This window comes from Buteo buteo, chromosome 6 (genome assembly GCF_964188355.1).
Source record: "Buteo buteo chromosome 6, bButBut1.hap1.1, whole genome shotgun sequence".
NCBI classification, from domain to species: Eukaryota; Metazoa; Chordata; class Aves; order Accipitriformes; family Accipitridae; genus Buteo; species Buteo buteo.
In genome coordinates this window covers 25,323,539-25,342,155 of record NC_134176.1, presented here as the reverse complement: position 1 = coordinate 25,342,155, position 18,617 = coordinate 25,323,539, and the positions used below count along the sequence as shown (strand labels likewise).

Here is an 18,617-nt window from a genome sequence, read left to right as displayed (position 1 = left end):
CAATATCCAAAGACCAACTTGCACTTTCTGAAGCAATACAAGATGCCAACAGGCTTTTCAGTAACCACCTATTAGCCTATTGTATCACCTTGTGCAGTCCATAATCCAGTTTCTAGCTGTCCTGGCTTTACTTTAGCAGCCCTTGGAACATGTCTAAACAGACTGGTTTGGCTCTCCTCCCGCACTGATCTGGGCATCAATGTGTAGCGCCAAATAAGAAGGCTGTATTTTGTTTTTCCCCATCTAGTTCCACCCCAAGGATGGCAACCCCTTGTTACACTACACTCAAAAGTATATGCTACCCTGTCACTACAGCCTGGCATAGAGCCAGATTCTGATTTACAGCATTCCAGTTTTATTACAGACTCTCACATTTAGTTCACAGCAAGGGCCTCATTTGTACAAAATTGTGCATCAGTCTGATGTTATGGACACTACACACTCAACATAAGAATGACTTATAGAAAAATGTTGTGTTCTTGAATAAAGTGCTTGATGTGTCAAATGAAGTGTTCATAGGCAATCTACTAGAAGCTTGATGAATATACCCATTAAACCTGACATACTATACATATTTACAATTTAACAGATCTTTAACATGGAGAAATAAACCTGCTTGAACTGACAGTACTTTATTCTCATCCAAATGTACCAGTTTCACTTCCTGCTGTGCTTATCAGCACATTGCTTGGAGTGCAGTAAAACCTGACCTCCTAGAATTGCAGTCCAGCAACATTTGTGTGCTAAAAGCTGATATAGATCACCATTGTCCTAGATCAAACTTTCCAATGGGTCCATTTAAAGTTCATGTTGCTACTTCAAGGGGCATGTGAGGGAGAGAGGAAAGGGGAAAAAAAACACCCCAAGATCTAGACGCAAAGAGAATGGTTGAAAGAAGTATTTATTACAAAATTAAATTCCAAATTCTACCTCATTTTCCATTATCTCCTGTACAAAATACAGTTATAGCTCAAGGAAATATTCTCCCATCCACACCGTATGGTGCAGTAATTACACCTTAGAAGACATTCAGTTCATGGACAGATGCACACGCACACACATATACACACAGCATTAGTAAGAAAGGTTTGGAATACAGGACAGAATTACAAAAGAATCCCTGTCACTGCTGCTCCAAACTCTTGCTTAGTCAGGGGCAAGCTCTCCAAGGATGGCTCTGAACAGCATCTCTTGTAAAACACAATAAACTCACTTGGCAGTCTTAGGACCAATTACAAATTCAGCAGGAGTGGTTTCTGTGCTAGTATGTCACCTACCTCAGATATTATTTGTGAAATTGTAGCCCTTGACATTCAAGTAAAGAGTATAAGGGATTTTAAAAAGTAAAGCAACTCACAACCAACCATGCAACCAAGGTGTTAGCACTTCAAAAAACACAGAGACAATTCTCAGTCCTGACTGCTTGCAGTCCACAGCCCCCCAAAGAGAGCAGCGTGGTATGGAAGTGGTGTTCTTACCCTCAGCCGTCCTTTCCCAGCAGGAAAGAGCGTTATGATGTTCTAACAGTCCACACATTTTTGCTTGCATGACACACACTTGCTAATGTGTGGGGCCACTCGCTGTAAAGGGGGGGAAAAAAAAATAATCTTACCTATATTTCCCAGCTGGTGGAGGCACAAGGTACCGCTAGGGAGATTTTCACATTGCCAGCAGGATCCTGAGAGGAGGAAACAGTGTTATAATGGTATTTGCACGCAGAGTGCCAACCCAGAGTGTAAGTCACAAAAGGCACGGCCTCTGGAACGGAAACTGCTAAGCATGGCAATGGAGAATTTCAGGTAAATGCCTGTGTTTCCATGTTGACAGCTGGTTCACTCTCAAGTCCCTCAAAAACAATGCTCAGAGGGATAAAGGAGGGACAGGAGGGAACTGCCAAATAACACATTAGTTTACTTTTCCATAACAAGTTTCTGGTTTTGCTCTCAGTGCATGTGACAGGTATTCATCCACTCAGGATACTAGGAGGTGTCCTGCCCTACCCCTTGTTCAGACACCCATAAGAAATGGATGCACAGCCTTAAATTTGGAGGAGAAGCAAAGGCATGTCCTGTACTTTGGGCATACTTGAAGAAGCAGGAGGAAGGAGGGAGATATAAGAAGGTAGATCCTGTCAATGCCCTTTGTGCATCAATAAGCCCTTCCAGTCAAGGTGCAAAAAGAAAACTCTCTGCAGATGAGAGAATGGTGGTGGCTCTCCCACCCACAGGGCTGTGAACGATGCTGGTAAGCAGTGCATGACACAAAGTCCTCTACCTGGACCAAGGGCAACCTTGGTACAGGAATCTCCATTCAAATCCTCGTCCCAGTCACATTTCTGTCTCATAGCATGAGTAGTCCAGTTCCTGGAAATAGGCCAGTCCCTGCTGCTGGCATAGGCGTGCGTGCATCAGAGTCCTGAAGCGACTGTTAACAGAAACCTTTTAAGATGGATGGATTGTCTAGTCTAGGACGAAGCTAGATGAGCCAAAAGGCCTTCTATCTATCCTCCAAAGACTGCAGAGGTGAAAACAGAGTTTAGACATAAAAAGGAATTTGAAGCAGGGAACATGGCAGCCTGCAGCTTTTTGTGATTTGAATCCACGGATACAGTTTGATGAAATACTTTGCCAGTGATAAAAGAAGCCCTGTCGAGCAAAGCTCAAAGAGAGCAGCTGCACCAGAGAACAGCATCTTCCAGCCTCAGAAAGCACTGTTAGCTATTTTCCACATGACTGGGGAAGAGGACTAATAAGCAGTCCTCAGAACGAACCTGAACTCATTCCACAAGCACAAATGGAAAAACTGAAGCAGCCCAAATTCCATTCAGAAAGCAAAGAGTACCCTGCACCCATTGCCTCATGTCTGCACCACTCAGACATTTTAAGTCAGAGTCAGCAAGGGAATCCCAATTATCGTCTTTTATTGACCTCACAAAATACTGGTTACTATCATGTTCCAGCTATGGCCTGACAGGTTTTGTTTTGAGAAGCAAATACTGAAGGCCAAATCCTAACTAAAATAATTTTTCACTATTGTTCTCCTGAAAGAAAACAGACCAACATCAATTTACGCTTACTTGAAAACCCAACCCTTGGAGTCCAGAGGGTGCAGAGGAAATGTCTGCCCTCTAGTCTTCAAATGTAGAACTTTTAATACTTTTAACACCAGATTTAAAAAAAAAAAAAAAAAAAAAAAAAAAAGATTCTGCTGGAGGTTGCTCCCTCTTGTGGAATAGCTAGATTTTTTTCACTTATGCCTCCATCCCCTTACCAGCATAAAAGGCCTAAGAAATAGATTAGTCTCAGTGCCAATCAAGTGCTCTCAGAGGATTTCTGAAATGGCAGTCCTAAAGAAAAATAAACCTTTGCCTGTATTGAAACAGAAGCTGGGCTTGTGCACAGGAAGGTGGGATGGGAGCATGACATTTGCACCTTCAGCTGGCCAATCTCCAAACTCAGCTGCCAATCCCCAGCGTAAAAATTACTAGTACTAAAGGATACAGGGACCCTGGCCAAGGAACACACTGGTTCATCCTCCTCAGGCAGCTCCTACAAAGCTGACCTCCTCATAATAGTTGAAGTAACCAAGGTTACCGAGTTGATTTTTGCTTTCCCACAGATTTAATTTGATGAATAAAGAGTGTTAGAAACTATCATTCCAAAACACTCACAAGTTTCTTAGGTTTTTTTGTTGTTAAGGGCAAGTGTGTGATTGTATGTGCTGGAAAAAACCCTGCACTTTAAATCATGGCTTTATCAGCTCTTCTGGCAAATCCTCCCCATGGCAATGGGACTACCTTAGGGAAAGCTCATATTCAGGATAGCAAGGTATTAAGCCAATAATCTCACCAAGAGTAGAAGGTGCTGAATCATATTGCTACAAAGGCAGCACTGCACTGTCTGTGTGCCACATTGCCAACAGTTAACAATTTGCAGCTTCTGTCAGATCAAGCAGGATCTGAAGAAGTTTGCAGCCTTCTCCCTCATCCTTCTTGCATATATATCACCTCCATGAACCCCTGGCTCATGCAGGTGGGAGCACTTCCTGCAATAGCAAGTGGAAAAGAATCATCAAACTCAGGAGCTAATTAGTGCAATGACTTCCCACCATGCATTACCAGCAGGTGATTAACTCAAAACCTTTAGAATCAAAAGCATAGGTCCATACCATCTGAGTTAGTGCCTGTAGGAGTCAACTTCTAGGGAGAGATGTGACATACTAAGCCAGAGCCTTAACAATAGCAAGCAGCTGCCTTACTGAACAATGCTATGGATCTCTATTAGAGAGGAATGAAAGCAAGTCTGACTGAAGTCTTAGTCCCCCCCACAGAACAACTATGCTAATGCAGCCCTTCTGTGTTGTAGGAAATACATTAGGATTCAAGGTTTGGCAAGAGAAATGAACGCACGGTTCATGTTTAAAGACAGACACACTCACCTGCTGCTCTCCTTGTAACTGTAATTTTGATGCCAGGCTGAGAAGCAGACCAAGAACTCTGAAATGAAAGGCTTGAGTTCCTTGAAACATACACAAAAGAGTTTGCAAATATTACTTCTTGAGACAAGAACACAGCTGGGGTCATTCATGTTGGATGCTACAAGGTAGCAACCTTGAACTGTGACAAGAAATTTAAACTGGGTGAAGAGTAGGAGATGGAATGAAAGGAACATTTACAAAAATAGACCTAACACTGGAGAAAGGCACCTGATAAATAGAATTCCGCTTTTTTGGAGGGGGTAGATTCAACATCCAATGGCTCTTGACACTTAACAGACAAAGAATTTTTGCCTGGCCTCACATTTCCTTCAATACAGTAATTTGATGTTCAGCTACCTATGAGAGGGAACTTGCTCAATATTGGAATACAGTGAGCAGATACCGTGGCACTGACAGCCAGTTTTGCAGATGCTACATTCATTAAGATGAAGCCTTCCCCCTAAAAGCACAGGTACTGGCACTGGAATAGCTGGGATCAAAAGATGAATGATAGCTGTCTGTAAAATTTCCAAGCTATCATTTCAGTCTGTAGTACACACCCAAGAAGCTGGTCTTCACAGCATACTGGGGCAGAATAAATCACCTGCTATTTCCACTGTAATTTCCTTAGCAGTTTCAGACAGAACTGCAAAGAAGCTACAAAGTGCTGAGCTGGAACAGTCTGGCTCTGAGCACAGGCCTGCTAGGTGATTCTTATCAATTATTAAAGGTGACCAGGAAGCAAGGCAGTATGCAGGGATAAACAATCTCCATCTCCTCTGTCTGCAGAGGGCTTGGGAGACAGGCAAGGCACAGTGGCTCAGGAGATGTCAAGTAGACCCTGTTCAGTCACATTGTAAAAATTCAGGGTCAGAATAAAAAAAATGCAGACAGTCAGGGCAGGATAGAATGGAGGTCCCCAGATGCCTATATGAAGCTTTCAAAAACCTCACCATAAGAAAGGTTGTTAATCATGATAAAAGTCCTAATGTCTCAGACACTGTCTGGCTCTCAAACTGTAACGGTGTTTAGATTACAGGAAGGAAGACACGTGCATACATGTGAACATGCAACTACACACAGCCTCCAACTTGTACTGGTCTGACTGCTGAAATGCCACTGCTGTTTGACTGATATATGTTGCTTGAAAGAATTGAGATATAAGCAGCCAGTTGTCCAGGAATATAACCTAAGGATTCAGGACGTGAGTCTTTTTAAGAAGACCTTCTCATGGTCATCCTCTGCATCTTCCAATGCAGGCAGTGCAAACAAATGCCAAAGCAACAGGGCTACTATACCCAGAGTTCTCCAGAGAGAACATTTTACAGTCACATGACTCCAAAGCACCAGAATCAGCCTGACATGCAGCAGATCTCATGCTTCTCATCCGCTGTTCCCAGGCTCCCTTTGCTGGCTCTAGAACTCCCAGGAGTCCATCCACCGGAGCCCTGCCATGGGGCTGCTAGGGTCAGAGGCCATGGGTCCTATCATCCCATAGGACAGAGGATGGAAGAGGTAGAAGCTGTAGAAAGAAACCAATTGCCCATCAGGGACTGCACAGTTTTCTGTCTCAAGAACATTGCAGATTAGTCCATACAGATGTCGTATGAGACCTTTGGTTTGGGGCTGCTCTAAGCTCCACTGGGGACCTTCTAATCTCTGCTGAACACAATATATACAGAGTACACAGTTTTATCACAGGTGGTATTTTCTCTTAGAAAGCAACAGCTTTGGAGAAAAGCCAGCTGAGAAAATGTACAGCAATGAAGAATTTGCCTGTATTTGAGGGATCTAGCACCTTCTAGCATGGGGACTAAAATCAGAAACCACTGAACTGCAGGTTTGGAGGAAAATAGTGCTGACACTGAGTGCTGGGATAAAAGAAAGATTCCCTGCAATGGAAAAATGTTTTATAATGCATTACTGGGACACAGATGCTGAATCTAATCAAATGTGAGGGTTTAGGATTGGGCTTGATGATGTCTGACAAGTTCAGCAGAGAAAAGAGAGGCAGAATCTAAGGATAATTAACAGGCAGTAAGGTTTCCATTGAGACAGTGACTGTCACACATTCAGGAAAAGTTCAGCTTTCAGCACTCACCTGTACATGATGAGCAGAACCAGTGCCAGGAACCCCCCTCCATATACTTTTCTAGCTATAGTGCTGGGTGACAAGAACGCAGCACAGAACTTCAGTAGTGTGTCCCAGGTGATTCCTAGGAGAAGGACAAGGTAAAAGTCAGGAGCAATGCAGAGGTGAAAGAACAGAGCTGCTATTTTCAGTCATAGCCTGGGCTGACAAAGCTCTGTTAACACCAGAAGACCTTGTCAATTTTAAAATTCATTTACGTTGGTAACCTTCAGAACTATCAGGATTGTTTTGTACCAGCAGAAGGTTCTTTTTTCCTACCTTTCCATTTGAATAAATGCAAGAGAAATCTGGGCCCCAGATGCTAACTAAGCTGGTACAAAATCACAGGAAAAACTACCAAGACTGAATTATAAACAGACATGACAGAAAAGTGGGGGCAGCAAACAAAGGGAAGTAACTTGTATAAAAGCATATATAAGAACAGCAAAGCAGCAGAGAATAGGAATCATATCTCTAAATTTAAATGCTCTGAGCACTAGAGATGACTGCCTCTTCAGGGTGGTAACAAAAAAAGACAATTTGGCACTGCAAGCTGGTTTGTGAAAAACATTTTGAATTTGTCAATGTTTTCAAGCACTTTGCACAAGCAAGCAGAAAACCTATAAAAAAATATTTAGTCTGAAAACATTCCATTTAACAGAATTTCACCTGTTTCCCTGCCTTGTCTTCTCTCAGACTCTAGTATTTACCTGTCAACATGCTGGAAAAAAGCATGGCAGGAAAGTAGTGGTGAAAGTAGAGAACTCGTCCCATCATAAAAAAAGGGAGGTAATGAAGGAGCCAGCCCAGCGTGATCTGCCCTCCACCACGTAGCACGACTCTGGACAGTTCTGGAACACAAATAAACAGACTTCAGCAGAGAAAAACTCAACTACCATTCCTATTTGCAAACCTTATCACATTAAGTAAACTCAACAGGAATGATCTTTGCAGGAAGTAATGTACTGGTCTGAAATTGCTCCAAGCATCTGCAACAGCCTAGCTGCATTCTTTATAAACTGTATACAAACACTTTTCAGGAGAACAGTTATCAGAAAAGATATACAAAGACATAAGTCTCAAGGGACTGGCAGGAAGTTGACCATGCTCTATGTTAACACCAAACTTACAGTTTCTCAGGACATACATCAGACTAATGAGGTCATTCCAGTTTCTGATGGTTTTTATTCTCTCTGTAGCAGACTACAAGACATCCACATGATCACTTTGCCAGCCTTTCCTGGAAAGAAATGTTGCCTAGCTTTCAGAGCCTGGGGAAGGGACTGAGAGCTCTGGTGTCCGCATGCAGTTTAGCCAATAACTTATTATGTAATTGAATAGTTTCACATCACATTTTAGAATTCACTTCCCACAAAGAGATCTACAAAATGAAGCAACCATTGATGTAAACTAGAATGGTCAAAGTATGACTTATTAGGGTTTGTGAAAAGCTCTATAACCTTGGCATTGGACATAATAAAGCTTCATTGCATCTCTTGCATTTGTCATTTGCTTTGCATAAATATTGGGAAACATTTCTCATTTCAAAATGCCATGCACACTACAGAGCACATGCAGAGCTTGAGAGCAGGGCATTAATCCAACTGGTCTGTCTCCCTTACAGCCAATACAGGTAGCATCTTGCAGTGTTTTTGTTGAAGATCTGTCCTGTTCACTAGTAAACTATTTGAGATATGAAGCTCCCACTCTTTTCCTTGTAGACATTACTTGATAACTGAATGTACTGGTTTTATGTGGCAAGGTTTTGGTAGCGGGGGGGGGTTACAGGGGTGGCTTCTGTAAGAAGCTGCTGGAAGCTTCCCCTGTGTTCAAGAGAGAGCGAGCCCATACCAGCAGGCTCTAAGACAGACCCGCTGCCGGCCAAGGCCGAGCCAATCAGTGATAGGGGTAACGCCTCTGTGATAACATTTTTAAGAAGGAAAAACAAGTTGGGAGAGTGAGAAACAGCCGCTGGAGAGAGGAGTGAGAACATGTAAGAGAAACAGCCCTGCGGACACCAAGGTCAGTGAAGAAGGAGGGGGAGGAGATGCTCCAGGCGCTGGAGTGAAGATTCCCCTGCAGCCCGTGGTGAAGACCCTGGTGAGGCAGGCTGTCCCCCTGCAGTCCAGGGAGGTCCACGGTGGAGCAGATAGCCACCTGCAGCCCGGGGAGGACCCCACGCTGGAGCAGGTGGGTTCCCGAAGGAGGCTGTGACCCCGTGGGAACCCCGCGCTGGAGCAGGTTCCTGGCAGGACCTGCGGATCTGCGGAGAGAGGAGCCCATGGAGCAGGTTTTCTGGCAGGACTTGTGACCCCATGGGGGACCCACGCTGGAGTAGTGTGCTCCTGATGGACTGCACACCGTGGAAAGGACCCATGCTGGAGCAGTTCGTGAAGAACTGCAGCCCGTGGGAATGGCCCACGTTGGAGAAGTTCGTGGAGGATGGTCTCCTGTGGGTGGGACCCCACGCTGGAGCGGGGGAAGAGTGTGATGAGCCCTCACCCTGAGGAGGTGAAGCGGCAGAAAATAACGTGTGATGACCGCAAACCCCATCCCTGTCCGCCTTGTGCCACTGGGGGGGCTTGGTGGAGAAATCCGGGAGTGAAGTTGTGCCCGGGAAGAAGGGAGGGGTGGTGGGAAGGTGTTCTGAGATTTCGTTTTATTTTCTCATTACCTTACTCTGGCTGATTTGTAATAAATTGAGCTAATTTTCCCTAAGTTGAGTCTGTTTTGCCCGTGACGGTAATTAGTGAATGATCTCTCCTGTCCTTATCTCGACCCGCAAGCTTTTTGTTATATTTTTCTCTCCCCTGTCCAGCTGAGGATGGGGGAGTGACAGAATGGCTTTGGTAGGCACCTGGCACCTAGCCAGGGTCAACCCATCACACTGAAGCTCAGTGGTTTCCCACTCTTGGCACACAAAGTCCTGCCATCCATACAATTTTAAGGTGCCTGCAAAAGGCATTTATGAAAAGGAAGCCTATTATCAGTAACATGTGTGGGATAAGTATCTCTACTAGAAAAAACACCTTGGAAGCCTGCTAAGCAGAACAAGCTAAAAAACCATGGGACCAGTAGATCTCTGCATCAGGAAGGTTTCCCTGACACAGGTTTTGTCACCGTCTCCTACTGATATGTCCAGATCAATTATAGTCTTTCCAACAGATATACATCTGGTCATTTGTGAGCTGCAGTAATCAATGTAACGAGAGCAACTGTGGCCAGCATCTTGGCTCTTCAGCAGTTCATATGCAACTCCCATGGTAGGCTGGGTGATCACCTGCAAAGCAGAGCTGGCATGAGAGCTACTGACTAATCCATGCTCTTGTCTCCTGCCAGAAAACAAGGCAGAAAAGCCTACTGAGACTCATCTTTGGATCACCTTAAGATGCCAGCTTATACACAGAGCAGCTCTGAAATCTCCAGCAAAGGAGCATAAGACTTTTGAGGAGCCACTGATCACATCTTCTGCCTGTGAGTCACTTCCAGAGCTCTGCTCTTTGGCTAAGTAGGTGTCTCAGGGCCCTTGCTGACTTCAGAATTTCTGATGAAGTCTTAAAGGCTCATCAGGAATGGTCTGCCATGCAAAAAGCAAGATTTGTTCATAAGAATGATTATTTCCAGTATGGAACCCTTTGTTAACAGTCACATCGTTCAGTGCTACACTTTCAAAGCACTATATAGCTTAGTGTTTTATACATACAGCTGCCTTGAGCGTATTTTGTTCAATCCCCAAGGTTTCAATGCAGTGTAAAAAAAGATTTTTATTTTTTTTTTTAATACAGGAGTCCCAAGATGAGCTTTCCTTATCAGGAAACCAGGATGTTATAATAGAGATTCTATAGCGCAGGCAGGATAGGAAGACTGACCTCACCTTTCAGTTCAGATGTCAGTTGGACACCTCTCTTCAGGGCCACTGCAGTGGAAATTGTTATCAGAAGATATAACCCAATAGTGACCAGATTTAGCCACCAAATCACCTACATAGGAGAAAAAGAAAGATTTGGGACTTTAGGCTGGACATGTGCATGTGAGAGGAAATGAAAAGCTACATGCAAGCTTAAGAGTACAATGAGAGAGACAGTCTAAAAGGAGGAGGAGGAGGAGGAGGAGGAGTAAGAGCATTATTGTCGCTGGCAGAGACAAGACTAAGCTAAAATTTGCTAAAGACATTGGCTTGGAACCTCCCACTCCGACTTACCGGGTTTCCCAGCAAATAAACTCGATAATCGGTCTCATTGACACCAGAAAAACGCAGGCCCTGAGGAAACAGAGCAGAAGGGAGTAAATGCGTTTCCGTCAGTCCAGTTTGTATTTTGCGCAGTGTCAAAGGTGAGACAAATTCCCATCCATGCAGCTCAGGTGCTACAAAACAAAGCTGACAACACCTTCAGTGCCATTAAGAGGTGCTATGCTTCAAGAAGCACAGCAAAAGCACTTGAAAACAGGAAGGTGGATTGATCAATATACCTGGTAGTTGATGGGCCAGTGCCAAGGTTTGGATGTAACTTCATTGTCCTTTGGTTTGAGGCCGCTGTTTCCCTACATATAAGTCAAGATAAAATTTAAATGAGCAGGCAGTTATGCTGCAAAGCCTGCCCAGAAATGTCTGGGTACACAAAAATACATGAATACTCTTCCTGAGTAAAGCTGTTTTCTGACTACATAAGCACATCATCTTCTGGAGATGGCCACAATGTGGACAATGGATGTTTTAATATTACTGTACAAGTGAAAATGTTCTTTGGGTACCATTAGAGGCAGCATTCTCTCATTTCTCTTCTCCACCTTTTCTGTCAATGAGGACACATGTTGCATAAGCAAGACCTCTGTTCATTAAGAGACTACTCTGACAGGTTTCCCTCCACTCTGAAAAAAAGCCTCAGAAAGATTATTTCCATGGAAACTCACACAGGTACTTCCTTACCTGAGACAGCATTATCAGTGGTTGCCATGGAAATGCTTAGCATTAATAATGATTTGCTTGACTACCTTCTTTCTCTTAAGGATCTGAGAAGAGCTTTACAAACAGTAGCAAATAAAACCTTAGACTCTTTCTCAAAATAGTAACTTCTCATTCTTCAGACAAAGGGTTGAGGAGCTGGAAGCAGAAGTGCTGTGGCCAAGAGCACAAAGAACAATCATGGGGAAAGACCACAAGAGCAGTCCATCTTGAAAATATTAAATCCAGCTCTTTTTTTTTTTTATATTCAGGGATAAATAGGGAAGAGGAAAGCAGAAAACACAGCACCTCAATGAATTAAAAAAAAAAAAAAATTAGAAGTTTTCCATTTTCAATCCAAACATTTGCTGTTCTCCTAAGTATCTGTTTAGCTAATTTTCCCAACTCTGACCACAGTTATCGTGCTGCCTCACAAATACTAATTTAACTTTAAAACTTTCCAGTAGGGTAGGGAAAATTTCCAACTCTCCTTTACAGAACCAGATTTCAGTAGTGGAAGGATTACGTAACTAGGTTGTAGCTAGATCACACCAACAGCAGAGCCAGGCACCAAGCCCAAGGCTTCCAAACCTTTCGAAGATTTAGCTGCAAGACCACCCCTTTTTCTAAGTATAAATTCAAGTAGGTTGCTGGGGCATGTAAATTCTGCCCTAGCTTGCAGCCATCACCCAGATTATCTCAGAAAATGCTGTTTCTTTTTGATGCAAGAGAAAGGAGGAAGAAAGTTATAATCTAGAATTAATGATATCCTACCCGGATCATAACCATGTGGGATTCTAGCAGAATTTCTGCAAAAGAGGGCTTCAAGACATCCAGGCTGATATTGGGCACTTTAGAAAAAGAGAGAAAAATAGATTAGAAGTCTGTATGATTTACTTTTATTTGCCTCATTCATAATAAACTAAACTCTCTCCTCCTGTGACAAATCTGCTTCTAGCACCTCTTTTAAATTTCCTATGCAATTAATTCATATTCTAAACACAGAGGCTTGCAGTCAAAAGTATCCCCCAGTGAATTTCACAACTGATGTACTCCTAGATTTCCTCCTTTACTTCCAGGAGCAAGAGAAATAGACAAAAGCCCATGAAATAAACAGATTTGTTTTTCTAGCTGAAATTAGAGACATATTGTCCATAGGCTACTGTTTATCTGTAAATGAGCCATGAGTGTGGGAATGTAAAATGCATTACAACAGACAAGGAAACTCTATCAAGTCAACAGCCCAGGATTTCTCTCCTTTGGTTTGCATACAGTCGCTCTGAAAGGATGAACACTAGGTTTTTTTAATAACTCAGAACTCAGCCCAAGTCATCTGCAATTCATGGGATGAAAATTATATCGAATAATTCAGGCCAAATGAGGCTGTAACACATATCTAACTCCTGGATGAGGCTGCAAGGCCCATCTGTCATTACTGGCAAACTTAGTTCTCTATCACATTTCTATTCATTTCTTGATGGTACTGCAAAGTCATTATTTAGCATGCCCCTGGTAAGAGAAGGGAAAAAAATACACCAGAACAGGGTGGATCCTAACTTTTAAAAAAAAATCATTGAAGTATATACAACATACTCGTATCGATGACAGTAATTCCCAATTAAACCAATGATGTCAAAAATAACAGCCTGTACTGGAGTGCCTATAAAACTTCACGCTTTTGTTACCCATGAAGATCTCAAAATCCTTAAAGTCTTTATACTTCCACTACACTTGAAGCATTATCACCAACTTAAAGTACAAACAGTGAAGTAGAAAAAGGCTATACATCTCTGAACAACTGGCCCAAGTTCAGCAAAGTTGTGCTTGAGTTGGGAAAGAACACACAAATTCCAAACACTGAATTCTTGCCATCTGATAGCTCACCCCTTCCTTTAACAGCAAGCCAAGATACACTCTCAAAGGAAAAGGAAATAAATGACTTACACTTAGGGTTAATATGATCTTCAAAGTTCCAGAGGGAATTGGGAGTCTCCTTCAGGTATGGTGTGCAGGTGACTTCCACTTGTTCCCAACCCCTGAGGAACAGCAGAACAGTTAGCCACCACCCCACAAAAGATGACTCAGTACTTTCAGTTCATGTCTGATTTTTTCCCCATTTAGCTTTATACTTTCTCATAAGACTTACCATACCACCCAACCCCAGCAGCTGCATACTTACATACTCTTACATGCTCTAAGCACCATGTAGAAACCAAAAGAGATTTGCAAGACAGCCAACATCAACATTCTACTGAATATTTGAACCACATTTCTAACTTTGGGCATCTAAACGAAAAAAACCTAGGTCCATACACAAGCAGTGGGATTTTTGAAGATGACGCACATCAACAACTAAAGACTACTTCAAGTCAATCCTTACAGTCTCTCCAGAAGAAAATCACCATCGTTAATTTAAGTCAATCTATGCCTACAGCAACTGCATTACAGAAACAGAAGAATGACTTTAGAGGATGCCACCAACTGTTCGTTTAGTCTTTCACCCTATTTCTAGCAGGTCACATCAAACACTTTGGGAGAAAGTGCATCAAACCCTGCAGTAATGTGACAGATTAATAAGGAATTTTCTACCAATCACCACTTAGTAGACTTAACTCCACTAATTAATTAATTCCATTAATTAATCAACACTTAATTCTCTGAAGGACAGTGATTACTCACCTTTAAATTCCTTTAAAAAAAAAATAATCCAATATACACTAGCCATCCTTATTTGCAGTTAACAAGTATTTTTCCTCTCAGCTCTCAATGCCATCAATATTTTGTGGCAGTAACTTCATTCACAGGGTAAGTTTGTGTTGGGGGGGCAGGGAAAATAGCCCCTTTCTTGAATGCTGTTGACAGAGGCGGTGATTTGTTTTTTTTAAAACCAATCATATTATTTACCCATGAGCCCAGTTTTACTGGTAAAGTCTAACTGGCACTTGCATTACTGATCAGGCAGTCACCAGAGGTATCTGCCTGCACTCACTATGATTCAGCATCCACAGGATTCCTTAGAAGCCCTTTTTACCATAACACAGTGAAGGGAAACCTAAGCTAGCAGTAACGGAGGCTGCTCTGGAAACAAAAGCAACATGAGTGCACAGCCTGCTGCCTCAGGATCCATGTTAGCATCCCACACAGTACAGCTTTGTAGATACTTTGTAGATACAGCTTTGTGGCATTAGTCTGGATGTCACCTCATTTTAATGATGAAGATATATAATTCAAGGACATATTAAATCACAACCCCTGCTAATAGCAGCTTGTTACTGTTGCCCTCTCTTCAGACACTGCATGCAAAAATGGCAGAAGGTCTTCCAACCACAAAATAAATTAATGAAATAAAAAGAAATTTGGAGGATTATGGTAAGGAACAGCATGAACTGCCCCAGTTTCTAGCAATTTTTGTGAACCCCAAGAATAAAATGGGCCTTGAAGAACACGTCTGTCATCACTTCCTGGACTTAGCAGATGACAAAAATCTACACCCATGCCACTCCTGGATCTCTTAGTAAGGGATATTATTTTTCAGAGCTGTATACCTTCACTGTAACAGGCTGCATAACCCTAACCCAGATCTTCCCCTCTGGTTATATTTTTAGTACCTGCTAGTTACTTTTTTATTCTTTTAAAGATAAAGAAATGGAAGAAATGTGGTTATTGCTTAGTTTAGAAGTACCATTGCGCAAAGAAACATGTCAGCTCAAGGTTGTGCAAGGGTGGAGGGGGATTACAAGCTATTTACCATTTTGGCAGCGTCTTTCCAGAAGAGCCCAATATACACCCTGTGGCCACATGGGTTAGCCGGACTTGACTCCGTAGGACTTTGATGAGCTTCCCAGTCTTTCTGCCCACCACTTCAATCCGCCAGAAATCATTGGAGTCTCCTGTTCCATTCTATCATGAGAACATACCACAGGACTAGAAAAAGACACCACCACACACACAAACAACCCAAACAAAAACAACAAACAAACAAGAAAACACCTAACCAAAAAAACTACAGGATTGAAGCACTGCAAATAGGAACTTCTGAAACTCTAATGGTGGCAAAGCAAAACAAAGGAACCCAGGCTACTCTCATTCAGACTTCACACAAGAGATTCCCCATCAGGAAGAGATGATTCTAGACATGAGCAACTACTCAAATATGTTTTTATCTTGCCAACCTTAAATTTTTTTGCTTCCAATTCATACTTGACTGTGGCTCAGAGTTACTTTTTAAACAGGGGTAACTTGGCTGCTTCACAAAAGGGTTTAGGCAACAGCCCCTTGCGTTTGGAAATTCAGCCCTCAAAGCAGATTTCATTTTCATGATTCAAAATTCTGTCATCATTCTGTCAAAAAAAGGCACTTGTCTATGTGACAAGGCCAAATACATAAAATAATACTTGTCAGAGCAACTTCAAGGTTGATCAATTTGGCATTTCTGGAGTTGAATGCTGCCAAAGCTAGACTGGCAGTAAAAGCTTAAATTATTTCCTTGTCTGTGTTCACATTAAATAGACCTTAAACATGAGATAAGCTATTTCATACTAAATCAGTTTTTCCTCCAGTATGGTAGATGTACATCTATCACCTTGGCTAACAAACTAAAAAAGCAAGAATAAATCCCCTTGGCATGGTATGAACTCTCCCCAAAAGAAGGAGCTTTTGTTTTATCTTGCCATTCACTTACTATTCCATAGCCAGTGACCTGAAAATGTTTCCTTGTCAGGGGAGCCTCATGCTGGTGACTGTGAAGATTTCTAGAAGTTCTGAAACGAAATTTAAAGTCAAACCTTGTTTTGTTTTTATGTCTCAGTAAATTTGTGATATGAACTTTCGTTTGAGCCATTCAGAGAGCTGCCAGCGCTTTGACCACTGAATTCCAGCTAAGGGCAGGGCAGGATGCAGCCTTAACAGCGACGGGGGGCCACAGAGAGTAACTGTCACTTCCCACCATGCAACTCTGAGCTTATGCCACACTGGGCAGTGCTGGAAAAGGAGGACGGCATGCAGAAATCCAACCCTCAAGCTACAATCCACCACCTCCAAGCAGAAAAAACATTGTTGGTTTTGGTTTGGTTTTTTGTTGGTTTTTGTTTTTTTTTTTTTAAATGAAGAGTAAAGGTGGGACAGTCCTGCTCTTGCAAGAAGCAATATTCTGACCTCTCTTGATTATCAATTTTGCTTTTGAGGGGAAAGATTGTACCATTTAGTCAGGCACAGATTTACTGAGGTGGGAATCACTGACCCCCCATCAGCACCAGCTACACACGGTGCAGACAAACAGCCTCCTGCCCCAGCAGGGACTGCTAACTGAGGCAACCAGAAAAACCTAGCCATATCCTGGTCAGTCCTTCATAAAAACACTCAGAAAATGAACCACCCCCGCCAACAATACAGCTGCATCCAGCCCATCCTTATCTGCACAGAAACCCGCTGCCCACACTGCATAAGGTTCATACACAAGGAGATGGGAGCCATCTGCTGGATCTTTGCTGCAGCACTGCAGTTTCACCTCCCATTCTGGAGACCTAGTCAAGACCTAACCAGTGTTGCCTAATCAAGATTTTATCGCCTTCATTATCATATATTTGATAGTAACATCCCAAATTCAATGGGGTTTTTTTGTTTTTTGTTTTTTCAAATCTGTGCTGATTTTGGCTGGAATAGAGTTAATTTTCTTCACAGTAGCTAGTATGGGGCTGTGTTTTGGATTTGTGCTGAAAAGTGTTGATAATTCAGGGATATTTTCATTTCTGCTGAGCAGTGCTTACACAGAGTCAAGGCCTTTTCTGCCTCTCATCCCACCCCACCAGCGAGTAGCTGGGGGTGCACAAGAAGTTGGGAGGGGACACAGCCAGGACAGCTGACCCCAACTGACCCAAGGGATATTCCAGACCATATGACGTCATGCTCAGCTTATAAAGCTGGGGGAAGAAGGAGGAAGGGGGGGGGGACGTTCAGAGTGATGGCGTTTGTCTTCCTAAGCAAGCATAACGCGTGATGGACCCCTGCTTTCCTGGAGATGGCTGAACACCTGCCTGCCAATGGGAAGTGGTGATTGAATTCTTTGTTTTGCTTTGCTTGTGCCCATGGCTTTTGCTTTACCTATTAAAATGTCTTTATCTCAACCCCCGAGTTTTCTCACTTTTACCCTTCTGATTACCTCCCCCATCCCACTGTGGGGCAAGTGGGTGAGCGGCTGCGTGGTGCTTGGTTGCTGGCTGGGGTTAAACCATGACAAAATCTTAAAATCATTTTGGAAACCTATGCAATTATTTGTGAACACGCAATACTGAATACAACATGACATGATTTCCAGGTTCACAAGTTTAGAGCTTCTGTTAAGAAATCAAAGCCATGACAGCACAGAGCACTGTGGCATGGTGACATTAGACTAGATGAAGATTAAATATCAAGTCACTAGGGTTCCCCTGGTTCTTCTCAGGCATGCCCTACAGAGAGGGAAGGCACCAGCTGACATTTTTGTTCAAAGTGTTTCACTGCTGTGATCTCGGTGTTGTTGAGAACTTCAGCCAGTGGATACTGCCTATACACATAGGAACAGGACACTTGCAGTACACTGACAAAAAACCCCACACTATTTGCCTAGAAAACTCAAAGAGAGCAGGGACAAGCAAAAGAATGAGAGTTTTGAAATTGTTTCTTTGCAGAAGAGTTACCCTTAATATTGCACCTCACACAGCTGAACAAATCCCTCTGCTGCTTAGGTAGGTATTTCTAATGAAGTTGTGTGGTTCTGTTAAAAGTTTCCCATTTAACAGACACCCTTCAAAACAAACCATAGAAGAAAAACTCCACAAACCCCACACTGGAAATGCAGATATACAGACACCTCTGACACACAACCTGCTTGTGCTGGCCTAACCATGTAGTCTCTAGCAGGACAAATCTCCCACCAGTTCTATTCAATCACACAATCTCTTTGAATCCCATAAATCATCCTTACTCTTTATGTTCCAGACGAATAATATCTCCGTGCCTCACAAACTCCACAGGGCTCGAGGGGGCTGACGGATCTGCTGAAGGAAAGCAAACTAATCACATCAATGCACT

General features: G+C 42.8%; 1 protein-coding gene across 12 annotated transcripts in view; it reads right to left on the bottom strand.

Annotated features, from left to right (window-relative positions):
- POMT2 (protein O-mannosyltransferase 2) overlaps positions 1-18,617 on the bottom strand; it is a 39,922-nt gene that overhangs the window by 7,250 nt on the left and 14,055 nt on the right. For 3 of the 12 annotated variants that reach the window (XR_012650710.1, XR_012650709.1, XR_012650711.1), the window contains exons 11-21: positions 18,511-18,583; positions 16,231-16,309; positions 15,298-15,449; positions 13,494-13,585; positions 12,324-12,400; positions 11,078-11,149; positions 10,809-10,868; positions 10,482-10,587; positions 7,318-7,458; positions 6,578-6,692; positions 1,613-5,998 (exon numbers count right to left, since the gene is read on the bottom strand). Coding sequence is in view for 3 of the 12 variants with exons in the window: in XM_075030092.1 (XP_074886193.1) it covers positions 5,893-5,998; positions 6,578-6,692; positions 7,318-7,458; positions 10,482-10,587; positions 10,809-10,868; positions 11,078-11,149; positions 12,324-12,400; positions 13,494-13,585; positions 15,298-15,449; positions 16,231-16,309; positions 18,511-18,583 (1,073 nt within the window). In the remaining 9 variants the exon portion in view is untranslated. Of the gene's footprint in view, positions 1-25; positions 5,999-6,577; positions 6,693-7,317; positions 7,459-10,481; positions 10,588-10,808; positions 10,869-11,077; positions 11,150-12,323; positions 12,401-13,493; positions 13,586-15,297; positions 15,450-16,230; positions 16,310-18,510; positions 18,584-18,617 lie in introns of those variants that run through there. The other 9 variants (XR_012650713.1, XR_012650714.1, XR_012650715.1 and 6 more) reach the window with 8 other exon arrangements.